Source organism: Hippoglossus hippoglossus, chromosome 14 (assembly GCF_009819705.1).
Source record: "Hippoglossus hippoglossus isolate fHipHip1 chromosome 14, fHipHip1.pri, whole genome shotgun sequence".
Classification (NCBI taxonomy): domain Eukaryota; kingdom Metazoa; phylum Chordata; class Actinopteri; order Pleuronectiformes; family Pleuronectidae; genus Hippoglossus; species Hippoglossus hippoglossus.
Genome location: NC_047164.1, coordinates 5,995,732 through 6,018,204, shown reverse-complemented (window position 1 = coordinate 6,018,204; position 22,473 = coordinate 5,995,732). Strand labels below are relative to the sequence as shown.

At 40.9% G+C, this 22,473-nt stretch overlaps 3 protein-coding genes and 2 non-coding genes across 5 annotated transcripts; all 5 read right to left on the bottom strand.

Moving 5' to 3' along the window:
• Positions 1-651: 651 nt before the first annotated feature.
• cct6a (chaperonin containing TCP1, subunit 6A (zeta 1)) lies at positions 652-7,619 on the bottom strand. The gene is made up of 13 exons (XM_034606818.1): positions 7,324-7,619; positions 6,630-6,693; positions 5,354-5,488; positions 5,031-5,204; positions 4,619-4,722; positions 4,238-4,508; positions 3,689-3,771; positions 2,761-2,857; positions 2,533-2,680; positions 1,696-1,829; positions 1,425-1,527; positions 1,143-1,215; positions 652-1,032 (listed from the first exon to the last, which is right to left on the bottom strand). The coding sequence occupies exons 1-13, from the start codon at positions 7,458-7,460 to the stop codon at positions 960-962; spliced, it is 1,596 nt and encodes a 531-aa protein (XP_034462709.1). The 5' UTR covers positions 7,461-7,619; the 3' UTR covers positions 652-959.
• Positions 1,936-2,073, bottom strand: LOC117774993. The gene has a single exon (XR_004616157.1). It is a non-coding gene; the product is annotated as a small nucleolar RNA SNORA22 (small nucleolar RNA).
• LOC117774992 lies at positions 3,847-3,984 on the bottom strand. The gene has a single exon (XR_004616156.1). It is a non-coding gene; the product is annotated as a small nucleolar RNA SNORA22 (small nucleolar RNA).
• A 917-nt stretch (positions 7,620-8,536) lies between the features above and the next one.
• LOC117774404 (protein NipSnap homolog 2-like) lies at positions 8,537-15,974 on the bottom strand. The gene is made up of 10 exons (XM_034606822.1): positions 15,697-15,974; positions 14,135-14,262; positions 13,974-14,019; positions 13,781-13,875; positions 12,493-12,563; positions 11,749-11,889; positions 11,597-11,628; positions 10,982-11,076; positions 10,584-10,667; positions 8,537-9,819 (listed from the first exon to the last, which is right to left on the bottom strand). Exons 1-10 carry the CDS (start codon positions 15,786-15,788, stop codon positions 9,755-9,757), a joined length of 849 nt encoding a protein of 282 aa, XP_034462713.1. The 5' UTR covers positions 15,789-15,974; the 3' UTR covers positions 8,537-9,754.
• Positions 15,975-17,244: 1,270 nt separating this feature from the next.
• Positions 17,245-19,650, bottom strand: mrps17 (mitochondrial ribosomal protein S17). The gene is made up of 3 exons (XM_034606823.1): positions 19,548-19,650; positions 18,406-18,549; positions 17,245-17,837 (listed from the first exon to the last, which is right to left on the bottom strand). The coding sequence occupies exons 2-3, from the start codon at positions 18,526-18,528 to the stop codon at positions 17,514-17,516; spliced, it is 447 nt and encodes a 148-aa protein (XP_034462714.1). The 5' UTR covers positions 18,529-18,549; positions 19,548-19,650; the 3' UTR covers positions 17,245-17,513.
• Positions 19,651-22,473: the final 2,823 nt, after the last annotated feature.

Below are 22,473 nucleotides of genomic sequence, written 5' to 3'. Positions count from 1 at the left end.
CGATCAACAGGTTCCGTGCAAGAACATTGGTTCCGCTTTAAATTTGGACTTCGTGTATTTTCTCTGTGTATCGCAGGAAGGTCCAAAATATCAAAGTTTATAAAATATCACTCCTTAAGGTTGCTGTAAAAAATCTAATAGTATTAGATTTTTTTAATGGAGTATTTAAAATAAAGAAATAACTGAAACTTCTCAATGAAAAATTACTGACGCCTGTGTTATGACCAAGACAAACATTTAGGAAAGAGCCTACATATTCAACACATTTATAGAGGTATGTGAACTATGTATTAAATGCTACGGATTTTATTTGTATGTTAGTGAAACAACCGTTTTTATTACTGGGTAGTTTACTCAATACTACCTTTTTAAAAAAAATAACTAATAGTGTATCTGTAACTTAATCTATAATCTAATCTTTTCTGTAAACAACAGCTCAGACCTGCATGGGTTTATGAAATTTATTTAATTTCTCTAAAACATAGAAAAACAAAACAAAGCATGTAAACAGTTCTACATCTGGTGGTGTTACCGTTTGTAAAGGTTAGTCTGGATCTGGTTCATAACACAGATGCAGTCTCATAACAAAAAAACAACCCGTTGTGTATTATTTATTTCATTCATTCATTCTTCACAGAAACACAAACAGTCTTTCAGGAGCCAGGATAACTTTTAATGGGCAGAAACAAAACTGAGTGGCAGCGGTGGTCAGTGCTTTTAACAAAAAAATCTCATAAATAAACCAATCAGAGGGAGGCATTAACAAATCCATGTAAATCAAACTAGCAATACAATGGTTTCTGACGGACACTGATGGACGCAGTGGTGTTGACAGCAGGCGGCCCATCAGACTGGGGTTCTTCAGAGTGCCATGAGCGGGAACACGTCGACTGAACCGCCAGGAAAAGATCTATCCCGGTGAATGTATGATAAACAGTTGCGGCTTCTCCACTTGACCTTTAACCTCTGAGAGAAGACATTCCAGCTCGCATGATCTCATCTACCAACAGAATGTTGCTGGCAATCACCGTGCTGTTGAGAAGACAAAAAGGGAAACCAATGTATTGAAGAGCAAACAATGCAGGATATATTTTTGTTAAATGTTCCACTGGTCGTGTATAATTCAGATATTCAAATCTCACCATGAATGGAGAAGCTGTTTCTTGACACTGTAATTGTCCCATACACCTGCTTCTCCTGCCACCATGGGTTCTCCTGAAAACAACAAGTAAAGGTTGTGATACAAGTGAATCAACCTCGAACAGCATTAAAAAAAAGAAAACCATGACTCAGACTCAAAATACAAACATGCAGGAGTTTTTCAACTTCAACTTGAGTTGATGAATTAACAGTGTTTATTGCTGTGATGAATTGTGTTTGGAAACAGACAGGACTTTCCAGTAACAGTGTGTCGAGGTTCTGACCTGTGCTGAGGTCAACTCCAACGAGCTGACCAGACTCTTTGTACTCCGTCTGCAGCTTCAGCAGAGTCTCCATTGGGTCGTAACCGGAATTCTGGGCTAAAACCTACAACGGAGGACGCATAACTGACATCAACAGAGGTTCAAGTAGTATGAATACTGACAGATGACAAATCAGTTTCACGATTGTTTCCTGTCTAACGATGGGGACCAGAAAAGATATCAGCGGCACAACAGAGAAGAGTGTTTCTGGTAGGGTAGGGGGGGAAATCACCTTAGGGATGACTAGGAGAGCATCTGCAAATGCTTGGACTCCCAGCTGAGCTCTGCCCTTCACATTTGGCTTGTGTTTTACCAGAGCGTCGGCCACAGCCACCTCGAACGCACCTCCGCCGGACACGACACATCCTGAAGAGACAAAGATGAAGAGGATTTTCAAAGGGGAGAAAGTATGAATGTCTCAGATCAGTGTATTTAAAGGAAATGAATCAGTGGTTAAAATAAACATTGGCAAGTTTGTTCTGATCAACTGAATACATGTAGGGGAGACTGCAACTCTCCTAATGCAGAGGAAAAAGACCAGAGTCACTGTAGCACAGACGTGAAAGACCAGGGAGAACCATGTTAGCATCCCTGGGTGTTCGCTGTGCGAATGAGACCAACAGCATTTGACCAAAGAAGACAAAAACAGATAAACTGATCTATATTATTGATGTTAGTGTTGTGATACAGTCAGAATCAAGATGAGCTGAATAAAGAGAAAGAACAGTTTGTGAAAAACATAAATAGAAATCAGGCAGAGTGGAGTCAAAGAAACGAGGTTTATCCCTGCGCTGTGTGGATCTCCATGTCTGACAGAACGTTACACAGGAAAACCAGAAAAGAGCCTGTTATTAATACTTAAATAATAAAATGATTACATCAGTAAACCAGTAAGAGGATCAACATTGGGGCTGTGGGTCTTAGGAATCTTGATTTTAACACTGCAAACTAAATGTTGAACTGCACCCTGTGGGCAAAACAACATTTGTAACAGACATTTAGGCTGAAACAAAATTGTTGATTAAAAGAAATTAGTGGTACAAACACATTAAAGTTTGAGGTGTTTTACCATCTTCTATGGCGTTCTTAACAGCCCGCAGACCATCCCTGACGGCATCTTTGATCTGCATGAGGGTGTGTTTGTTGGGTCCCTTCATCAGCAGGGTAACGGAGCGGGGGTTCCCACACTTCTCGATAAACGTGAACTTCGACTCTCCCTGCAAAAAAGATTCACGAGGATTAACAGCTCTGCCTCGACATGTTGTACGTATAATATATACTTAACATTGATACTCACCAGTGTGTGTTCATAGACCAACCCAGCATATCCCAAGCACTCAGGAGTGAGGTCATCGACCGAATTCATGGCGATGCCACCACAAGCGAGGGTGAGCCTGCCGAGAGAACAATACATCTTTAATAATAATAATAATAATAATAATAATAATAACATGATGCTGCTGAGAACATTGTCAGCCAAACTAAAGCAGCTGTAGAAAGCTATAGTCCTCTGTAATAAGAAGCTGAGGGCTAATGAAGATGCTGCAACTCTGCTACTTTCAAAGGTGACTGCTCAAAGTTTGTTCACTGCAAAATATTAGATGTATTTGATCTTCTTGATTAAAAGACTTAAAGAAATAAACATGATATATACTTTGATTTTTGCAAGTGAGGGAAATGTTGCTGAAAGGGCCTGGCAGGAAGAGTCATGAAGTAAAAGTAGCAAACAGGGTTAAATCAGACATGTGCAGTTGTGAGTTTCCTCCATCAGTTGCATGATAAATTTCCATTTTGTTACAAATTGGTCACGGGACAGAGACGCACAAAGAGCTAATGTTCTTAGCTGGAGCTTGACAGACAGAACAGGAACCAGCTTCGCTGGGCTCTGACAGGCTGAAGAGCGCCCCCTTGCGGCTTAGCTGAATCAAAGTATTTATGTTTAAGTGTACCATGAAAATGACCAGTCCCAGTAATGACTGTGATAACCAACAGTATTTTTAAAAGTATGTCTCAGCAAGGTATCGAGAAAACTCCGTATACAAGGAGACTTATGGCTACCTTGTCTTATACATTACTACATTTTTATATATTCAACATTTCTTAAATTATACATCTCACACCCCCTTTTATTTTGGTCATTTTCCTTCTTGTAAAGAACGTACCAAAATCCTAGTTTTTTGCTCAGCTAAAAATAAACAGCATTGTAGAGTAAATAGGATTATTACCTCTCCATGTTCCTCCTCTTAGCTCTGCGCAGAGCTACGATGCCTTCCTTGGCCATAGCATCCAGGGAGAATGGGTCAATTCCCTAAACAAGTGAAAAAACATCAACCAATGATGTAAGATGATCCATTCAATAATAATTCACTGTTTACTCCTGTAAGATTATTCTGATCCGTTGAATACATGTAGGAGAGGAATATGCTCTTCTAATGCAGAGGTACAGATCAGAGTTACTGTAGCACAGATGCAAAAAGACCAGGGGGAACCACATTAGCACCCTTGGGTGTTCACTGTGCATTCAATGACCGATCATGAAAAGATTCGGGTTTATATTTAGTGTAACTTAAATTAGCCAGAGTAATATTAAAGTCCTCCAAGAATCCCTGAACCGTCCGAACAGTAGAGTCCAAGTAAACATCTAGAAATCCAGAGATAGTCAACCACACCGTAGCCATAATGGACTATTGGTTTAAATGGTATCACATGCCAAAACTTTGTGACATCACATCATTGCTTCGACTTTCAGATCATTGTGGATCCCTCAAGCATACCTTCTGGTTAATGACGACAAATCCCTTCTCTGCATTGGGACAGACACTATTCTTCAGGGCAATGATCTTCTGCACTCGATCCTCGATGAACTTCCTCTCGGCAGCTACAAGCTTCTCCCTGTCGCCTGCGCTCTTGTAGAAGAAGCCGGAGTTGACTTCCGTCTTTTCATACTCCAAAGAGACATTGCAGGTCAGCACGAAGGCATCCTCCACCCTCTTCTTCATGTCGGGGTGTCGGGCCCCGTGGTCCAACACCAAACCTCTGATCAGTCTGAGAAAGAAGGAAAATCCGACCATTAGCTATCTGGGGACCCTGTACAGTACTGCACCATCAGTAAGAGGACGAGTGGCCTCTTGCTCCAAGTTGGTCTTAAAACTCACTGTGTGTCACAGTCGGTCTTGTGCTTCATCTCCATGCTTTCCACCATAAACAGGTCAATGGGTTCATTGGGTTTAGCAATAGCCAGCACAGCATCTACTACAGCCTGAAGAGGGGAAGAAATATATTTAATAAAATAAAATAAAAGTAATATATTAACTCAATGCAATAGGACCCTTTAAAATGGAAAAACACAGAACTAAAAGTCACTGGACATGTAATATATTTACATTTTAAGAGTTAAAAATGTATCTTTTGTGAAGGACTAAACGATTCTAAAAAGGCAGAGTTGCTTGTTTGGCTTATTTGACTGACTAAGCACTGTGGGCTACAGAAGCTTATAACTATAAGATCATTTGAAGTCAAACTGAGCCTCAGCTCTCGTGTGCAGAGGGTCAGTCCCTCATGTCTCACCTCAGTGAGCAGATCGGCCAGCTCTGCGTGGACCTTGGTCCTGAGAGAGGTTTGTGCTACGTTGATGAGCGTCTCTCTGTCCATTTCCCGAGTCACCTTCAACTCTTCCAGAACAGCCAAGGCTTTCTCTTTCGCAGCCTCAAAGCCCTCAGCAATGATTCTTGGATGAAGACCCTGCAGGAAGAAAACAAAGGGAATTTGGTTTAAAATACTCAATATAGATTTATGGATTCTGAAGATACACATTAGTAAAAATGACATTCTGGGTGGGAAACCAGCCAGACCTGAGACCTTTAAGGTTTTTGAAGTCTTTCTGTTTTTACCTCTGACACGTAGAGATCCGCCTGCTTCAGCAGTTCACCGATGATGAGGACATTGGAGGTTGTTCCGTCTCCTGTAATGTCATCCTGCGCTGTGGCAACCTTTGCAATCAGCGATGCTGTCGGGTGCTGAATTTGCTGTAAATGGGGGGAAACAAACAGTTAAAAGCAGAATTGCCGTTTATGGTGATTATGCAAAACCCCTTCATCGTCCACCTGGAACAAATCTGTCCAGGTTAAGCCTGCGATCAGTGAACTACAACTTTAAAAAACACTCTTGAGCTGAGGCTCAGTCAATATTATTAATCATAATGATAAATGTCACATTATCATTTATTTTAGGTTTAAAGGCTGATTGTGGCTCCTGAATGAAAGTTGTGGTTTTGTTAAAAAAAAAAAAAAAAAAAAAAAAAAAAAGTGACAAACTATTAACTACACAGCAAAACATTTTACAAATCTGAGGGAAACATCAACATTAAATCAAAACATATATGGGCCTTTTATTGAGCCGTTTTCAGACATGAACTCTGGAGCACGTCTGAACAACTGGGTCTGGACTTTCTCAGGAGTTTGCCTTTCACACATGAAGAATGTACCGAGAGATTTTCATCTTAGATGCGTTAACACAAATCTCCGGAGTGTTCAGATCAGGGGTAGCACAACGTGCAGAGACAGGATGTCAGGCTGCAGAGATCAGGTGTTTTTTTTTAGCCATTATCACACCAAACTCTCAAATCTCTTATTTCCTCAGTGACATCTTTGTGTCTTCTACATATACGGCTTCTCTGTTTCATCCAGGATTTCTTTGTTTTCTTATTGTCTCTATCAGTTCAGAGTCTTATGGGTTAGAAACTTCATCAACACACCCTCTCGCTGGTGGTGAATCCTCCGGAGGATCTCCTGCTGTTTTCTCACATGGGCTCACCATGACATTATCTGGTGTTTTACTAGGAGGTTGGCAGGAGGAAATCTTCAGAAAGTCCAGAGCCTCTGACTCAGTGAATTGTTTTCTCCAGAGTTCAGTCCATGTCTGAAAGCAGCTGTATTTTGCTACTGATGACAATTAATTTGCGATAATCATTTTATTTCTTTGCTACAGACATAAAACAGTCAGTACCATAATACTACCGCATTTAGATTCCCAGGGTTAATAGTCGGATATTTAAATCAGACATGAACAGGGATACAATTATAATCATTTTTAAGTACGCATGCACATAAGTGGGTGTGGTCAGCATCAAACAAATGGTGTAGAGATACTGTGACAGCCCTTTCTTACCATCTCGTGTAACAAGACGTTGCCATCTTTGGTCAGCTTGATGTCCCCTGCACCAGAGACCAGCCTGAGGATCAGACAGGCGGGGGGAGGGTTAGAGTTTAGACCGAGCACCGAGCGGAGCCACGGCCGGTAACCACAGCCCGATGTGGGCTAATAAGCTAACGGGCAACAGATGATCAGCAGCGGTGGAAGCTGTCGGACAGTCGGGGTTAGAAACCTTAGCGACAAGCATGATGGATAATTAGCTGTTATTAACCATAACGACCTAAAATACACACAGCCAACTAACAACCGAGTCGTTAATTAGTTCGTTAATCCCGCATGTTATTATAGAAGCTAGCTAACCGCTAACAGACATTCATTCGGTCAATCGCAGCGTTAGCATCATTGGCTAACAGCGTGATGCTAAAGATAGCTTGGTGGTTGCCAAAGCCGATCGTGACGATGACTGGGCAGGGCAACGTGCCCCGGGAAAATACGTCCAGCCACCGGGGGCCTCGGCTAACTCAACCCGTGGTGAAGTACCCTACAGCGGGGGTGATTAGCAGTTACCCCCGGGGAGGTGGAGGATGATCGGATCAACATGTTTTCAAATCAACTGTGAAACCGGGCGGTGAACTTTTGATGCTAACGTTAGCCGCTAGCGGGTTAGCTTAACACGCGTGCTGCACAAAGAGCTGCGCCATACACTCACATCTTCATGGTCCCCTTCGGCCCCAGGTTGCTCTTCAGCACGTCCTGCAGCCCGCGGGCGGCGCTGATGTTCACCGCCAAGGCGGCCTGGGCCCGGGCCACCTCCGCTTTGGGGTTCAGAGCTTTCACGGCAGTCATGTTGAGGCGAGGGTGAGAAGGAGCCGCTGGGTGTGAGTCCGCACTAGTCGGGCCCGGTCGCTCCAGAGAGAGGAAGCAGCTTCCAGAAGAGTCCAACACGTGGTCTGCTGCTGCCTTCACGGACCCCGTCTGAGCTCCGACTTCCTGCTTCTCACCCGGCGCCCACTGTTTACACCAGGGCTTCTTTTATTTTAAGAAGATTTAAATAAGTAAAACCTCACTGCTCAACGACAATGTTTAAGCAGTACTATTTTAGCATCCATTAATGCTGCCTCTCTTTACATTGATCAAAGCGATTCAAATACGACACTCAGTGAAGGCAGCTCGCGTCACACCCCAGACGGCGTGATGACGTCACATCCATAAGGCCAGCCTTGTGATTCTGCAACTTCTTTCAAAAGATCTATTTGTGTTATAACGGTTTAATTGTTGAAAATGTCAGAAAAACAGTGAACATTTCTCATCATTATTCTCTGAAGTTTATGGACTGTGAACAAGACACAAGGAAACACTAAAGAAAATTTGTGCTTTTTGATTCAAACTATTGGTCGATTATACAAAATGATCTCCTACTCTCTGCTCAGGAGCACTGGCTGGTTTGTGGCTGCCGCCTGCAGAAGTGAAACTGACACGTACAGCGAGGGTCAGAAAAACCCTCCAGCCATGACAGATTCTGATGTGAGGAAGTGAGCTGCAGCTTCATGTGGTTCACTCCTGGATCTGAACATGTTCGTGGATGAAGTTTGTCTTTAGAGCTTAAAAGCCTTTTAGGCATCAAGGCTGTACTAAGTCAGGTGTGGTTGTATAAAGAGAGACAGTCACTGGTCCCAGTGGATGAGTCGAACACAGGACTTTCCCCAACAAGACTTGGGTTTGTGTCACATTTTATTTTTGGACTTGAATAACTAACTATTTTCAGGATTTTTTTTAATTGTTATTTTCACTTTTCAGCTGCAGTTTGGTTACTTCTAAGCAACTAAACTATACGGGATGTACTCTGACAGAGAGCTGAAGTCAGAATATACAGGAGGTACTGTCATTTAACACAAAACATGAAAGAATTAAGAGTCCTGGACTTTTTTGATTTTCATCAGAACTTTAATTCAATATGTACAACTAATCTTAAGGAGCACTGCATTTCACTTTCACCACACTGAGATATTACTCCTGTCCTTGAGTTTGTCAACATACGAACACCCCACCTCATTTATACAGGATCAACAATATCTCTGGCTTGGTGCATAAGCCCACTATGTATATCTACAATCTGACCATTAAACAAAAACCATGAACCTCAGCAAACAATCACCCGCTTGGCATTAATTCGTTGCTTGATATAGGGAAAGGCCAAACTAGCCAGTGAACAGAAGTTTGAACTGTGGAGACTGATCAGTTCTGGGGAAATCCAAAACACATTTTCTAATCATTTTAATAAATCACGTTTTCCACCCTTGCCACAGCGGTAAGTCACAGGGTGGCTTGATGTTGACGTTGGAGATGTGGTCGGTTTAACAGAGGAGGCACAAACTGTGAAAACGTCTCCTGGTTCTGCACAACATAACCTAAAAATCTGGACACTAGAAAAAGAAAACAAAGCACTGGCGCACACAGTAATCAGTTGTGTAACACACTAACTGTAACAATCAGTGTTACTAATCATACAACACTGATTTGTAAACAACACACTCCTGTTTGTTAAACTGAACATCTGTAACTTTTAACTAGACTCATCCCGTTAATATTGACGGTGAAGTACCGGAGGCAGTTTGATTTTATCTGAAGTGCAACAGGGCTTGTACCAAGTCAGGCTACGTATACATTTTGTGAAACATGTATTTATGAAGATGACCAGCATTACAACTGCTAAACCGATTGAGTCACTTCTCTTCCCTGTATCTCAACACTCAAACACTGGTGAGTATTTTTTTGGGATCATCGTAAAAGAAAAAAACACAAATAAGATAATAAATTATATAATGGAGACTTTGAAATGGAGGAGCGTGTCAGATTAGACCCATTAAATGAAATGATGCATTAAATGATCAGTAACCCAGTAACTTCAGTAACAAACAGTTTTAGATGATAAATCAATTCAAGCGCATCATCAAAATCAGACATTCTAGGCCCACGCAGGAAAAGAGGAGCACAGAAAGAAAGGAAACAAAAACTGAAACAACGTGTTGATGTTACATGCACATCCCTGGCAGTGCACGCTCCGACGGCTGGATACGCTCTCTACAGATCTGTGGGTGGTAGTCGTGGTGGCTGCTGAGAGGTTTTCCCTGTGAGTCTGGTTACTTCAAGGGTGAAGTCTTCATTGGAATCATAATCCTGGACTCCATGTGCTGAATAAGAGGGACTGTGGATGAGGAGGAAACAACACGCTTAGCAACAGACCTCTGTGTCATGTTTAGAAAATCATAACAGAAGAAATTACATTGTACTGTAGTGACCTGGACAAACAGACAACATGGAATTACTTTGGAATAATATGAGAATCCTATATTGCACCAACTAGTCTGGTCTCAAGCTCAGTCCGATGAATGAAACGTGGTGTTCAAGTCCAACCTCATAGTTAATTCAGTTGCACCATCTAAGTGTCAGTCTTCTTCTGACCCAGACTTCTTCTCACCATATTTGTCATTTGAGTAGTGAGACACAATACCTGAGTATTTTCTACAAAGAGCTAAGTGTTCAGTTTTGAGTCAAAGCCACAGGAGAAATGTGAGAATCCCTTTTAGTAAAACAGGCTTTGATCCAAATGAAATGCAAAGACAGGATTTTCTTAACTGTTTAAAAATACACATCTGCAAAAAATTTGAAAATACAAAGCACTGTAAAAAACTAAAACAGGCCTAGGTCTGAAAATGCACTTCCAGTTATTTTCAATTAAAATAAGAATATCACAACATGGCAAATAAACACAAGATCATAATGTAAAAGAGGCAAGCTGATGTTTAATACAGTAAACTGTGATCCACTCTTACTGGTCTTCACACATGCAACACAATAACCTCTATAACAAATGTTGTTGTTCTAAAATTACAATTTCAAATCAGTATGTAGTAACATATGTACAAAATACTGCACAGTGTTATGAAAGAGTAAAGAAGTACAACTCACCTGTGTAATAAACAACCTCGTCCCAGCCTTCACGCTGCCACGCTAAGTTTCTGGTTTCTTCTCTGGACTGGAGGTCTTTGTAAGCTGAAAGAAAAAAAGATGGCTCCTGACTTGTGCAATAACCATTTTCTATCCGTGCAATTTCAATATCACACATGTACCATAAATTACACTTTCATATTCTGTTTACATTGTATATATAATTTTTCACATTTCCCTGTGTTTATATTGTATGTTTATTCATTTATTACTTTGGTGGATGCATCAGTTTTTTCTGTCCCTACAGAAAATGTCCCCATAGTGGGACTAATAAAATCTTATCTTAGAAAATCACTTTTCTTTTCACATTAAATTATATAGATCATCATGAGTGTATTAAACTCATAAATGCTGCTCACCCCATAAGTGATGAACCGTGTACAGACTTCCTATCTGAGAGAAGAAGCCGCCCACAGCCTCGTGGTTCTGCTGGCGGATGTCAATAGCTCGCGCCCTGCAGAGCACCAAAGACTTGTGTTAAACAAGAGGGGAAAAACTGTTATTGTACTGATTAAACCACTTGTATGAATTTGTAGGTTTTCAGATTTAAATGAAACTGACATTCACCAATATCCCAATAATTTCCTTCGAAATTAGAGCATCAAATTTTGACGTTGCAACCTCAGAATTGTTCAAAACTTTTCAGCATGTTGGGTTTAATTACATTAACAGGCAAATTTCACATAATCATTATTGAGTTAATCAAATACACATACATATTAAATCCAGGGTAACAAGGTCAATTATGCCTGAGATTTACAAATGAAGTGCGATACATGTAGTCATGCTCAGGAGTCATGCATAGGTTTTGTTGTCAGAAAGTACCGTTGACTCATATTCATCTGCTACAATCTGTGAAACCAATAAAATAGTGAGGAGTTTTAAAAATGTTAAATACAGTGATAGAGGTTGTTCCATAACTGTGAAAGTACATGTACAATAAAAGGAAAACGATTCAGAAAGTTAAGTCTTACCAGTAGTTTCCCCACTCAATCATCGTTCCAGGCTGAAAAAACAAATTGAAGAGGTGAGAGATGAGGAAAATAAGTTGTCGGACTGTTCGCTACTGCAATAGAAATGAACATGTATTTATCTGAGGCTGGTAAATGTAGGAGAACAGATTTACCCTGAGTTGGTACGATCTGAGCTCGTAGATGTTGGGCCCTGAACGAGGCACAGGTTCGTTCCAGAAACTGAACTCCAGCAGCAACTGGTTCCTACGAGACAGCAGCATCTTCCCTCTCTCTGTCCTGTAGTGAGTAAAGTCCTACAGCAACGACAAACAGGAACACGTTTACATTAATCCTGCTCAGATCACCAACCCATAAAAACATCTGTGAAATATAAAAACTAATGTGTTTGATTGAAATACATATGAGGACATACTTCCATGAGATGTTGAAAAGCCACAGAGTATTTTAAATCTGCCTGTTTTTGATTAATTACATCTTAATTTAAATACTTAAGTTTCCAGTAATGAGTCACATCAACATGTTCAAGATGCCTGAAACAGTTTTAAATATATTTTTAATTTACCAATGTTGTACTTGTTTTCATTCTGAAGTTATTTATTATTTTCTAAGAGTTTAAGGAAACACACAGTCTTGTGAACATTAAAGAAGAATACACCATACGGATCAGACAGGATCGGGTCCATTAACAACACTAAACCCTATTTACAGTACACATTTCTGTAAGTGAGCTTTGAAGACAATTATACAAACATTTGAGTCACACCAAACAGCTGAAAAATCTCAGAACATCAACTGAAAAATGCTCTTAGGGTCTAACTTGATGGGTGCACTGCCAGAGGAGGTTGCCTACAGATCAGCAGCCGTCAGTTAACTGAACTAATCCGAGCACCCGTTACCTTATTCTGCCTGAGTTTGTTCATGACTTCGGTGAGAGCCGGGTATCCTCCCCGATATCTCCACAGGTGAACTAGAGGAGAAGGAGCAGAAGAGCCAAGAATATTGCAGCCCTCAAATAGATCTGTGTGTCTGAAATTATTTGGGCAGGATATTCTTTTCTCTAGATGACTGTTGATAATATATTTTTATATCTCTAGACTACCTGGCATGATGAGATTCAACCATAAATCTACGTCCAACACTTACATCTTGTTGAAAAGTCAACGGTTGAATTGAAATTGCATGCCTGGTGTTCTATTCTATATTGTCTTCTATTCTTTTTATTTATTACTACATCGCCACTGTGGCTTTTCGTGTGTTTAAATATCTTTATAAAAGAGTGTGTGTTGAAGTAAATGGGATTTATTGTTCTGTTTTTGTTTTTTGCTGTGGTAGCGAGAATCGTGGAAATTTCATGGTTTCGGTATCGACTACTAAATCTTTGGTATCGTGACATCCATAGATTGAATGAATAAATCAATCGTGGACATTTTTTTATGTACATTATTTAATGTTTCCAACAGAGAGTGTTTATCAAAAATGGCACAGAACAAAATCTCTCAGAGCAAAGTACTGTATCCTGTGTGCATGTTTTATTAATGCAGCCTGTTGGATTATCGTCACTGAGGTTTCTGATAATAAAACACTAACTTTAGAGTCACAGCTGAGGAACAGTCACCACAAGAGGAGAACAGTGGAATACACTCACAGATATAAATAACTGCAATATAAAAGCTGTCAAAGTGCAGGTTTGTAACACTGAGAAGAAAATGTTCCTATGAGATTTCTCTCTTTATTTCCTTCGAGTCCCTAAAAGGAGAAAATATCACAGTTCAGAAAACCCTTAAAACCTCAATTTATTTCCCATCAGCAGCAGTAAACAACTGTAATGTTGTTAAGACACATCTGAGGGTCAGTGAGGAAATGAAGTAGATTTTCAAGTTGACAATGCTTAAGCTTTAATCTAACACTAATCCTCACATTTGAGGAATTATTGCACATTTTTGTTGTGTCACCTGCATGATCAGTTATTATTGTCAATTAATTTCCTCTTGAGGTGTTGTTTAATCCCCTGGTCCTTTTAGGTATTTGCTGAGTTTTGTAATTCATGTTTTATATTTTGAAAAGGAAGTATAGCTTTCATTTAGATTACCTGACTGATCAATCAGTTCACAAGTATTTATTATTGCAGGTATTTAAGAGTGTGATTAATGTAAACATGATGCAGAACTTAATGTGTGGTCTTACCTGCCTGATCCTGCTCTCCATACCATGTGTTCCAGGTGCCCACCAGCTCACAGGGGTATTCAGGGTTAGCGTGAATAGAAGGCAAGACGTCCTCACTGAGGATACACACATGAAAATAAATATAAAATATCAGTACAGTTTATAAAACCAGCGCTTTGACCAGACAACTGCATGAAGGAACAGGGAGTCTTACCAAAGTTCATTGTAATCATCAAGGCATTCAGGCTTGACATTGTGAACTGCAGGGAAACAACAAAATCTGAGTTGATATTTAAGCATCTAGAATATTTCACAAGATCAACCTCAGGGGAAATGTTTTGTATTTTTAAAGTTACAGTCATCTTGTTCACATACACTGTATTTTGTACAGATTGTTGTCTTCTTTCTTGGCGAGCAGATGAGAGTGAGCGTCTTTTCTGGGGTCGACCTTTCTCACGAACAGAGACTTGAACCAGCTGTCCTCACGCAGAACTGTAAAGCTCCTGTGGTGAAACACAAAGTACAGAAGTTGCAACCTGCACCGCGTCTACGACACAATAAAGAAATAAAACACAAAGCAGCAACAACAGAAAAGTCTGTTATAGTACGTATAGTCGTTAAAGCTATTTGGCTCCTCAGTGCAATGTTGTCCTGTTTTCTAATTGTACCTGGTCTGATGGGAACAAACTGTGTGATGACCTGATGTCTGTTGTTCAAGTTTAAAAGCAAACTGAACTTTTCTATTTATTTATTTTCAAGGCAGATAATTAGTCACAATATGCATGTTTTTTTCTCGCATGTGTCAAACAATATTAACTCAATGCAGATTTATCCAAATTAATGTATATGCCAGCTCAGTATAGAAATAATTACTGTCCATGAATTTGAAATGATCAATACTCTGCAGGAATATTGTCTGCACTGATTTCTGTGGTTTGGTGTTCACACAAACAGAGCTCAGATTCACATTTTAATATACATCACCAAACAGATTGGTTATGAAATTGTTATGTGATAAAATATAGATTGTGCACATGGTTGAGGATATTAAAAACCTTCAAACCTCAAAAATACAGTATATAAAACTTTACTTCTGCACATGTGATGCGTGTTTGCTTGTGATAAAACGTGTTAAACAAGTTTTAACTCCTTGATGGGAGTGTGATCAGTGCATATATACCATGTAAAGTAATGACTACAACAGAAGACAAATAAAAGTGTGCAGCTCATTCATGTCCAGGAGCTCCAGCTCAGAGGAGGCTGTAAGCTGAGAGAGCTGTAAGCTGAACATAATGCCCATAACAGGAGGATCAGTGGACGTGTCACACAGGAGCAGTGTTCAATTCCCTGCTGCTAAACTTTATTTAAAACTAATCCCTGCAGTGATTGTGCCTAAAAAAAAAATATATATATATATAAATATATATTTGAAAGTTTGGAAGCTGAAGAAAAACTAACTCTTTAAAGATGTTGCACTACAGAATTTGTATTTGCACATTTTCACTTGTTCAAGTTTTGTCATTGCAGAAGGTTAAACCTGCTGCAGCATGTAAACACACACACACACACAATCAAAACACTTCCCTGCAGCGACTTGCATGTTGACCTTGAAGTTTGAGACACACACACACTTGTCATGTTGTGTTATTCTTGCACGTGGCGGCTGTAAACCTTCTTTTCCTGTTACGATGAAGAAGTAAATAACTTTCTGACCCTGGAGGCTGACAGTTAGCATTAGCATTAGCTGGGGGCGGGTTAGCAAGTTATGAGGCTAGCTCCAGCTAACTCCGTTGCACGCGCAACAGGACGTAGCCGACGTAGCATTAGCTTAGCCACCTAGCATGTCGGACTTTTTTGTGTGTCATTGACTCAAAACGTGTTTATTTTGCGGTCCCGCGGCTGCAGTGGTCATTTCCCCGACGTGTTAAAACTCTCACCTCGCTGCCACAGCGACGCGTCCGCCCGCATGGAGCCCGTGTCTGGTCCGAGTGAGGCCGCAGCCGACTCTCTGAAGGACTCGGGTCGCCATCTTTACTCAAATCACTGATGGAGGAGGGTGGACCCGGGTCAGAGAGCAAGCTGGACCCGGGTCAAAGAGCAGGTTGTCCCGGGTCAGAGAGCAGGCTGGACCCAGGTCAGAGAGCAGGCTGGACCTGGGTCAGAGAGTAGGTTGGACCCGGGTTAGAAAGCAGGCTGGACCCGGGTCAGAGAGTAGGCTGGTACCGGGTCAGAGAGCAGGTTGGACCTGGGTTAGAGAGCAGGTTGGACCCGGGTCAGAGAGCAGGCTGGTACCAGGTCAGAGAGCAGGTTGGACCCGGGTCAGAGAGCAGGCTGGTACCGGGTTAGACAGCAGGTTGGTCCCAGGTCAGAGAGCAGGCTGGACCCGGGTCAGAGAGCAGGTTGGTACCGGGTCAGAGAGCAGGTTGGACCCGGGTTAGAAAGCAGGCTGGACCCGGGTCAGAGAGTAGGCTGGTACCGGGTCAGAGAGCAGGTTGGACCTGGGTTAGAGAGCAGGTTGGACCCGGGTCAGAGAGCAGGTTGGTACCGGGTCAGAGAGCAGGTTGGACCCGGGTCAGAGAGCAGGCTGGTACTGGGTCAGAGAGCAGGTTGGACCCGGGTCAGAGAGCAGGTTGGTACCGGGTCAGAGAGCAGGTTGGACCCGGGTCAGAGAGCAGGCTGGACCCGGGTCAGAGAGCAGGTTGGTACCGGGTCAGAGAGCAGGTTGGACCCGGGTCAGAGAGCAGGTTGGTACCGGGTCAGAGAGCAGGCTGGTACCGGGTCAGAGAGCAGGTTGGACCCGGGTCAGAGAGCAGGCTGGACCCGGAGGAGCAGACGTTACTTCCCCGGTGTTGTGTCTGTACCCTTCTATTTTACTTATAAATACAACTTTTTATTCTGAATGTAACTTACAAAGTCCATGCACATGTTAATAACTATATTTACTTGGACAATAATAGTATATTTTTAACCTGATTAATGCAACAGACTAAATAAGACTGAATATGAAGAAGGTCACAATAATAGTCAGAATAAGCAGTAATCAATTTAGTGTGTGTGTACTCTGATCTTAGTCACCTCACTAATCAATCAATCACATTCGTACACAAAACAAATCACAATTTGTCTCATCGGGCTGAACAAGCTGCGACAGACTCTTCTCCTCAGTGAGAGTGAGGATAAACCACCAAAACCCCCGAGACACGTATTCGTCTTAATCCCATTGTAACCATGTAAAGCTGCTTGACATCATAGTCAGTGTATGCTCGGAAAGTTGTAGCTGGAAATATGAAGGAAATATACTATACATGTATTTACTATACTATAAAACTCATGTAAATATCAGAATCAAAATGTATTTTTCAGAGAAAGGTCAATAGTTGAATTATTGTTCTCCATGTCAACAAGGAAATGTAAAGGAATCACAGCACTTGGTGAAAGTACATCTGTAACAGAACACCAGGTAAAAACAGCACCAATCACTGATGTTGATTAAAAAAAAAAAATTGTGTTTTGTTTTATTGTGACTTTTTGTTGTCTTTCAAAACCCCATCTTTAGACTGAGAGCAGAAATGCACATGTTTTGTAATTTTATTGTGTGACTTCAAACTACCTGAGCAGGCAGAGAGTATGATGTATTCAGGCCCTCTTACTTCATATATTACATGACAAGATTATTGGTTTAAAGATTAATATTTACATGAACACCTGAAACATGTTTGAACTAACATTAACAAACACAAGAACATCGTTTCTATCATGGTGCTGGAGTTGCTGGTGGCTGGGATTCGGTTCCGCTGGCGGCGGCAGAGATGTTCAGCTCCTGCAGTTTTTCCGATAACATTGTCTCGCCTTCCGGGCCGAGTGCGAGGTCAGTCAGAGGCTCCAGAAACTCGTCTCCTGCAACACTCTTTCCTGTCAGCGGGTCGACCACCCGACCCACTTTATACACTATCTCAGTCAGTTCGTGCTTCACGTGTTTGGACCTGGCCTCGGGCAGAGCCTTGAGGAGGACGATGTCTCCCACGGTGCACTGTCGCAAAGCATCATGGGCAAAGTAAGTCTTCCTCTTGTTGTAGTACTACCGGGGAGAAAAGACACCGTTAGACTTGTTTAAATACGTAATCGCTGCACGGGACTCAATCGTTGATCAGAAAATAAATAAGATTTGGTTCTACAAAATAAAGTTGTGTCCTACATGTGACTACAGGTCAACAAACCTTTGGGATGTGTTCCATTTCATTATTATATAAAACTGAGAAGAGAACAACAAGGCTTTGGCATTACTTGCTATAAGAGGAAAATAGTCTAATTAAACTTAGGACTGGATCCGGTGATATAAATAATTTCTAATCAAGTACCAATAATATAATTTCATGATTAATATTCAAACTGAGTGTGTTTTTGAAGGTGAAGCATGTTTACGAGTGTTATTTCTATTCTATGTCTGTTAATCTATGGGCTGAGACACAGAAGTCGTATTAACTCCTTAACCTGCCGTGAGCAATTGATGGGTTTTCATGTAACAGAATAAAAAATAGAAGATGAACATGACAGAGAAACCATCAGATTTAGTCTTTCCTTGTTTGGGAAGTAACAACCATGTGTCCAGTCCATCCTGTGTGTATAAGCAGAGAATGAAAACTCACCTTGAGCAGGTAAGGATCCAGCACCAGGCGTGTGACTCTCACTTTGGCAGTTTTGGCCATCTTGGTCCCTATTACTCTGCCGATGATCCACTTGGCGTGGACCGACGCCTGCTTGACCGACATTCTGGAAAACACTATTTAACCCTGTAGTGCAGAAGACAAAGAAAACAAGGCGATCAGCTGAGGGGCTTGGATGTTATGAGATCACAGTAACTGGCTAATGACTCTATCCAGTTCTGAAAGAAGTACTGTAATCCGATCCTTTAAAAGAACCAGGATCGAAATATAAAAGTACTCCATTACAAGTACATGGCCTGCATTTAAAATCCTCAAAGTACTGAAGAAGAATCAGTGAAACTTTTCAACCTGCAGTGAAATGACAGTATTATACAGCATGTGTGGTTATTAGATTGTTAATACTGAAGCATCACTGTGTTCACGGCCTTTAACTGTTGTTGCTGCTTGAGGAGGAAATGATTTTTAACAAGTTCAGAGGTTTCCAGCCAAAGATTCACCAGACAAATCCGAGGGCTCACGACAGGATCAACACAAGAGGGAAATAAAGTTTAAAAATGTGTTATCCTTTGGGTCCAACGTTATTACAGAGAAGTTAAGACAGTAAAAGTATTTAAGGTGAAACCACTAACAACACATAGACTTCTGAAACGTAAATCTCAGAATAATCCAACATCACCATATTCGTTTAGTAAAAATCAATAGTCACTCCTGGCGCTACCTCTTCAAATTAATATAATGAAGTAGAAATTATCAGTATATACTAGTGAAATGGAAATGTTCCAGTACAAGTACACTTAAATGCAATACTTTGAGTAAATATACTCAGTTATTCTCCACCACTGCCTCTAGTTGATCTGGGATTTAAAGCAATTTAAGAACTAAACCTCAAAATGAACATTACTACATTACCTGTAGTATCACGAGTATAACGCAGAGACCTCTCAGTACATTTTGAAGTGACGTTCTGTCAGAACTGTTATGAATGAAGGGACGAAGACAAACAGCAACATTTAGCTTCACAGACACGTTCACTGAAAAACTGCGGCTACAAGCTGCAAATACTTGAAATCACATGAACACAGACGAGAAGATAAATTAATATACACGTACAAAAATCAACTCACCAACAACAGAATGTAGGACAAACGCTAAAAGGTCAAAATCCCTCAGTGAAGCAGCTCCTCCATGCTGCGACCGCTCGGCCTGTTTTGATGACGTCAACTACGGCCAGTGACAAGGTACAATAAGGAGCGAAGCTGAAAGCGGGTGTTTTATTTTGGCGTTTGTAAAAAATAAATTGCAGCTTAATTTCAGTTTAACTTGTGATTTTAAAGTGAAACGATAGATCAAGATGATGTCTCATGTTATTTGTAAAATCTGTCACTGGTAGACAAAACAATTAGATCTGTAAATATATTAACATATATATATTTTGTGTAAAAAGAATGTAATCAGTAGTAGTTCATTTATATTTATTTTTAACATTTCATTTTAATTTAATCAAATTACACGTTGATGCTTTGGTGTTCTTTTATGTGATAGGATATAAAAAAAATACACTATTTTCAATTTGATCCAATTTGTTTTATAGACAGTTTTTTCAGGATAATAGAACAAAAAAAATTGTCTGTCCAGAACTGAAAAACTATCCTGTAGAAAAACAACAGCATCACAGTGTTAAAGCTAAACAACGAGTTGTCGGTGGACTGATGCAGACATGATGTGAATATGAATTATGTGGGTTATTACATAGCAGATAAAAACCTCTCAACAAGAAAAGAAAAGATTCTTTAAACACGAGTCGACTTTAATTCAGATTGTAAGACAAAATTTTAAAAACATGCTTCACCAGATGTAAGAAGTAAGATACTGGAGGACTAACACATAAAACAACATATATATTATATATTCTGCCTTGTTACCATTTCTCAGCCAAGATGAAAATGTTGTGTTGTTCTTGTCTATTCAAATCTGACATATTTCATCAACGCTGTTTGACCAACTGGGAATAACCAATGTCTTGTGAACTACTGTATTTATATTTTTGCCACAAGATGGCAGCAGAGAAGAAAATAGGAGAGGAGTACATTTAAAGTTCAGAATTTGAGTGAAGAATAAAAAGTGTAAATGTAAAACTGACACTGACCAGCAGATTGTTCCCATGACTCCACCTGATGACAATGTTAACATGCTGATATTTAACAGGTATAATGTTCACCAAGTCTGAATTAGTGATACGTGGTGGAACAGGTCATGACAGGTCTACCTGCTGGTGCCATCCGACCTCTGCAGCTCATCCAGAATGCAGCAGGTCGACTGGTCTTTAACCCTAATTCACTCACACTACTCCGCTCCTCCGCTCCCTTCACTGGTTACCAGTGGCTGCCCACATCCCTTTCAAAACATTAGTACTTGCGTACCGTGCTGCGAACGGATCGGGTCCAGTCTACATCCAGGACATGGTCAAACGTTACACCCCAGCCCGTTCACTCCGCTCTGCTTCGGCCAATCGGCTTGTTGCTCCCTCACTGCGAGCTAAACACCTAAATGGTGGAACGAGCTCCCCAATGACATCAGGACAGCAGAAAGTCTACACATCTTCCGCCACAAACTAAAAACACATCTCTTCCGACTATACCTTGAATAAAAGTTTAAACAAAAAAATGTAGTAGCACTTAAATGGCACTTACTTATAGCACTTTGTAGTTTGGCTTTCTTGAAGAAATTGTACTTTCTTGATTCTTGTTGTTCTGGGTTCGTACCCTCATGGTTGAATGCACTTATTGTAAGTCGCTTTGGATAAAAGCGTCAGCTAAATGAAAAGTAATGTAATGTAACAGTGGTTAGCACCCACAGGACAAGGTTCTGGGTTCAAACCCCAGTTTGACCTGAGCCTCTCTGTGGCTGCGTGGGATCTCTGCAGGTGCTCTGGTTTCATCCCACAGTCCAAAGCAGCTAAGGTTAAGATGCTGACATGTTTTAGAAGGAAACACAAAGTACAGGTCAGGCAGGATTGTCATTAAATGAGAAACTCACATTTTGATGATAAAAACCAAGGGTTCCCAAAACGTCATGAATGAACTGGAATCATGAATGTGACGTCCCTGGAGCCACGAGTATCTGTGGGATACGTTTCCCTGTGAGAGCCTCCTGCTTGAATGAGTAAAAGTGACTTGAATCAAGTGATAAAATTATCCTGTTATCTTAAGAAAACAACAGTTGTGACGAGGTAATTGTCCTGCTCTCCGGAGGAAAAGCTCTTTTGTTTTCTTAACCGACCATTATGAGAAAACAAATCATGATGTCGAGATAACACAATAGAAAATGACATCCTTTGACATCCATGTGGTGGAAATTATTGCGCCTTCTTTAATATTGATTTCTTTACGCCCCAGTTAATAGCTGATCCAGTCATTTGGAGACGATAATAACTCTTCTGATCTCCTCTACGGCAGATATAGGTAGAAGATGTGAATTCATACAGCCCCACATTAGCAATCCTGTCCCGGAGCAGGAGTTGGCTGTGACTCAGGGCCGACCACATGCAGACCGATCTGGTCTTAATCAGAGCCACGTTGTAGTAAAGCACAGGTCTGGGTCTCTGTTTCCCATTTAAGGCAGTGCAGCGTTGGTACACCGCTGCCAGAATTACAGCATTCGACAACTTTAGTTTCCTTCGTACGAGAACACTGAGAGAACTCACATAGTGGCAGCAACTGTTTTCATACGTGTTCTCACATACATATGATCCGATGATGCAAACACTGGCTGCCTCACATCATGTAACCTACAGTCATGGGAGTATAGACTCGTATTATTTAAAAAAGCACAGTCCCACCAGAAGGTCTTATCAAATCTGTGGTTGCGCCTACGAGTGCAAATCACATGGTATCAGTGGCCACATTCAAATATTTACCCACAGATAATCACATTCATACCTAATTGCAAACGCAGCCCGTGTTTTCTTTTATTAGAAAGTTGACACGCTCGGTTATCAGCTCTGAATCATGTGAAACCCGCGGCGGCCGTGACACAAGACAGAGGCCCGAT

Coding starts and splice junctions, on each gene's coding strand:
- cct6a (XM_034606818.1), bottom strand. CDS start 7,460: ATGACTGCCGTGAAAGCTCTGAACCCCAAAGCGGAGGTGGCCCGGGCC. Junction 4,509..4,618: donor AAGACCGACTGTGACACACA/GTGAGTTTTAAG, acceptor CTTCTTTCTCAG/ACTGATCAGAGGTTTGGTGT. Junction 1,033..1,142: donor AAACAGCTTCTCCATTCATG/GTGAGATTTGAA, acceptor TCTTCTCAACAG/CACGGTGATTGCCAGCAACA.
- LOC117774404 (XM_034606822.1), bottom strand. CDS start 15,788: ATGGCGACCCGAGTCCTTCAGAGAGTCGGCTGCGGCCTCACTCGGACC. Junction 11,629..11,748: donor TCAGATCGTACCAACTCAGG/GTAAATCTGTTC, acceptor TTGTTTTTTCAG/CCTGGAACGATGATTGAGTG. Junction 9,820..10,583: donor CGAGGTTGTTTATTACACAG/GTGAGTTGTACT, acceptor CCTCATCCACAG/TCCCTCTTATTCAGCACATG.
- mrps17 (XM_034606823.1), bottom strand. CDS start 18,528: ATGTCGGTCAAGCAGGCGTCGGTCCACGCCAAGTGGATCATCGGCAGA. Junction 17,838..18,405: donor TGGATCCTTACCTGCTCAAG/GTGAGTTTTCAT, acceptor TCTCCCCGGTAG/TACTACAACAAGAGGAAGAC.